Raw genomic sequence first — 2,247 nt, 5'->3', positions numbered from 1 at the left:
ATATATATATATATATATATTTATATTTATATTTAAATGTGTGCGTGTGTGTGTGTGTGTGTGTGTGCATACATGTGTGTATGCGTATATATACATGTCATCATCATCATCCAGTGTTTTAAATCCAAGTTATATCCCCATTAACGGGGGTGGCCAGATCTACCTCGATGTCATAGCAACTGAGGTTGGCAGGTGCAACCCAACCCAACCTCTGGGCTGGCTGGTGCCCATTCTCCTTTGCTATCAAGTGGCATATTTTGGAGCTGGATTTTCTACGGGAAGCATTCCCTTGCTTACCCCCAACCTCAGTTTCTACACATGAATGGTCCTGAGACCAAGGCCAAGGCCTCTACCATGATTTTTAAGAAATGTGGTGGAAAACTAGCTCAGGAAGGCAGGGATGCTACTCCCTGAGACCCCATTCAGGGCCCCCTACCTAATGTATGTATGTATGTGTGTTTGTGCATGTATGTATATACTCTTTTACTTTTTTACTTGTTTCAGTCACCGCCTTTAGTTGAGCAAATCAACCCCAGGATTATTGTTTGGAAGCTTTGTATTTATTCTATCGGCCTATTTTGACGAACCGCTAAGTTATGGGGATGTAAACACACCACCATCGGTTGTGAAGCGATGTTGGGGGGACAAACACAGACACACACACATACTTATATATATACATACATATATACGATGGGCTTCTTTCAGTTTCTGTCTACCAAATCCACACAAATCCTTGGGCAATTGTCTTCTACTATAGCCTCAGGCCAACCAAATCACAAGGCTTTGGTCAGCCTGAAGCTTTAGTAAAAGACACTTGCCCAAGGTGCCATAGAGTGGGAATGAACATGGAACCATGTGGTTGGTAAGCAAGTTACCTACGACACACCCACTCCTATATATAAATATATATATATATATCATCATCGTCATTGTTTAACGTCCGTTTTCCATGCTGGCATGGGTTGGACAGTTCTTTTTACATGCCACTAGCACATGTGTGTGTTTGTGTGTGTGTGTATGTGTGTATGTATGTATGTATGTATGTATGTATATATATATACATATACATATGTATTGTCTATTGCAGGTTTAAGATGCTCGGAAACAAAAAAGGCAAAAGTTATATGCCAATGCCTCAAGTCGCTGCTGAAGATAAGATGTGTTACTCCATGCAAAATACCAACTCAGTTTGTGTTGACGAACCTGGACAAGAATAATGGTTCCAACAGCAAAACTCTGAAAATCTTTGTGAAAGCATGGATTTATAACCAGGAATTAGACCCTCTTCAGAAGATGGTAGTGTTTCATATGTCGTGCAATAGAAGAAAAAAAGAAAGACACCTCCTTAGCCTCTTCATAAACCTAATTTTGAGCAGCTCTACACACAATCTATTACTCTTTACTCTCTTTTACTTGTTTCAGTCATTTGACTGTGGCCATGCTGGAGCACTACCTTTTCAGTCGAGCTAATCGACCCCAAGCCTTATTCTTTGTAAGCATAGTATTTATTCTATCGGTCTCTTTTGCCGAACTGCTAAGGTACGGGTACGTGAACACACCAGCATCAGTTGTCAAGCGATGTTGGGGGGACAAACACACACACACACATATATATAAATATATACATATATATATATATATATATATATATTTGTACACACACATATATATATATATATATGTGTGTGTGTGTGTGTGTGTACATATATACGACGGGCTTCTTTCAGTTTCCGTTTAACTTAACATGGATGATGATTTATAAATTTTACTCTAAAAATGGATTGTATAATATTTTCACAGTGAAATGGTAAAAAAAATGAATAAAGACAAAAGTTGTAGATTTACTTTATTCATTGCAGGTTAATGACTTCCCCGAGACAGGTGAGATCTCAATTTATTTTAATAACCTTTTCTAGATTTATCATGTATACCATAATTTCTACTACTGGTAATATTTGGCAAGTCAGTTATGTTACCTCGAAGCCCCCTCACCACCCCTTGAAACCAAACGAGTTTTTCTATATACTCAGCGACCCCTTGCGGGCTGTTCTGCCTACGTTATTAACCCTTGATCAACTCAGAGCTCTCTGTTGAAAGTTACTTCCCTGGACTTCAACGAGAGTGATCTCCCATGTCTTAGCTGTTTTGTGACTGCCTCTTTTAAAATGTAATAATGTTCTCTTCGATTTTTCGCGTGTCTGGACGATTCGGAGGATTTCTGTTGGTTTTCAATCTGCGCCAGTT

General features: G+C 38.9%; 1 protein-coding gene across 1 annotated transcript in view; it reads left to right on the top strand.

The window, feature by feature from the left end:
* Nucleotides 1–1,847, top strand: part of LOC106880589 (uncharacterized) — a 33,715-nt gene extending 31,868 nt beyond the window's left edge. The window contains exon 15 of the mRNA XM_014930593.2: nt 1,091–1,847. Within this exon, the coding sequence (XP_014786079.1) occupies nt 1,091–1,220 (130 nt within the window). The 3' untranslated portion in view covers nt 1,221–1,847. The remainder of the gene's footprint in view (nt 1–1,090) is intronic.
* Nucleotides 1,848–2,247: the final 400 nt, after the last annotated feature.

Source organism: Octopus bimaculoides, chromosome 26 (genome assembly GCF_001194135.2).
Source record: "Octopus bimaculoides isolate UCB-OBI-ISO-001 chromosome 26, ASM119413v2, whole genome shotgun sequence".
NCBI lineage: Eukaryota > Metazoa > Mollusca > Cephalopoda > Octopoda > Octopodidae > Octopus > Octopus bimaculoides.
Note: the sequence above shows the minus strand (reverse complement) of the source record. Positions and strands in the feature narration are given on the sequence as shown.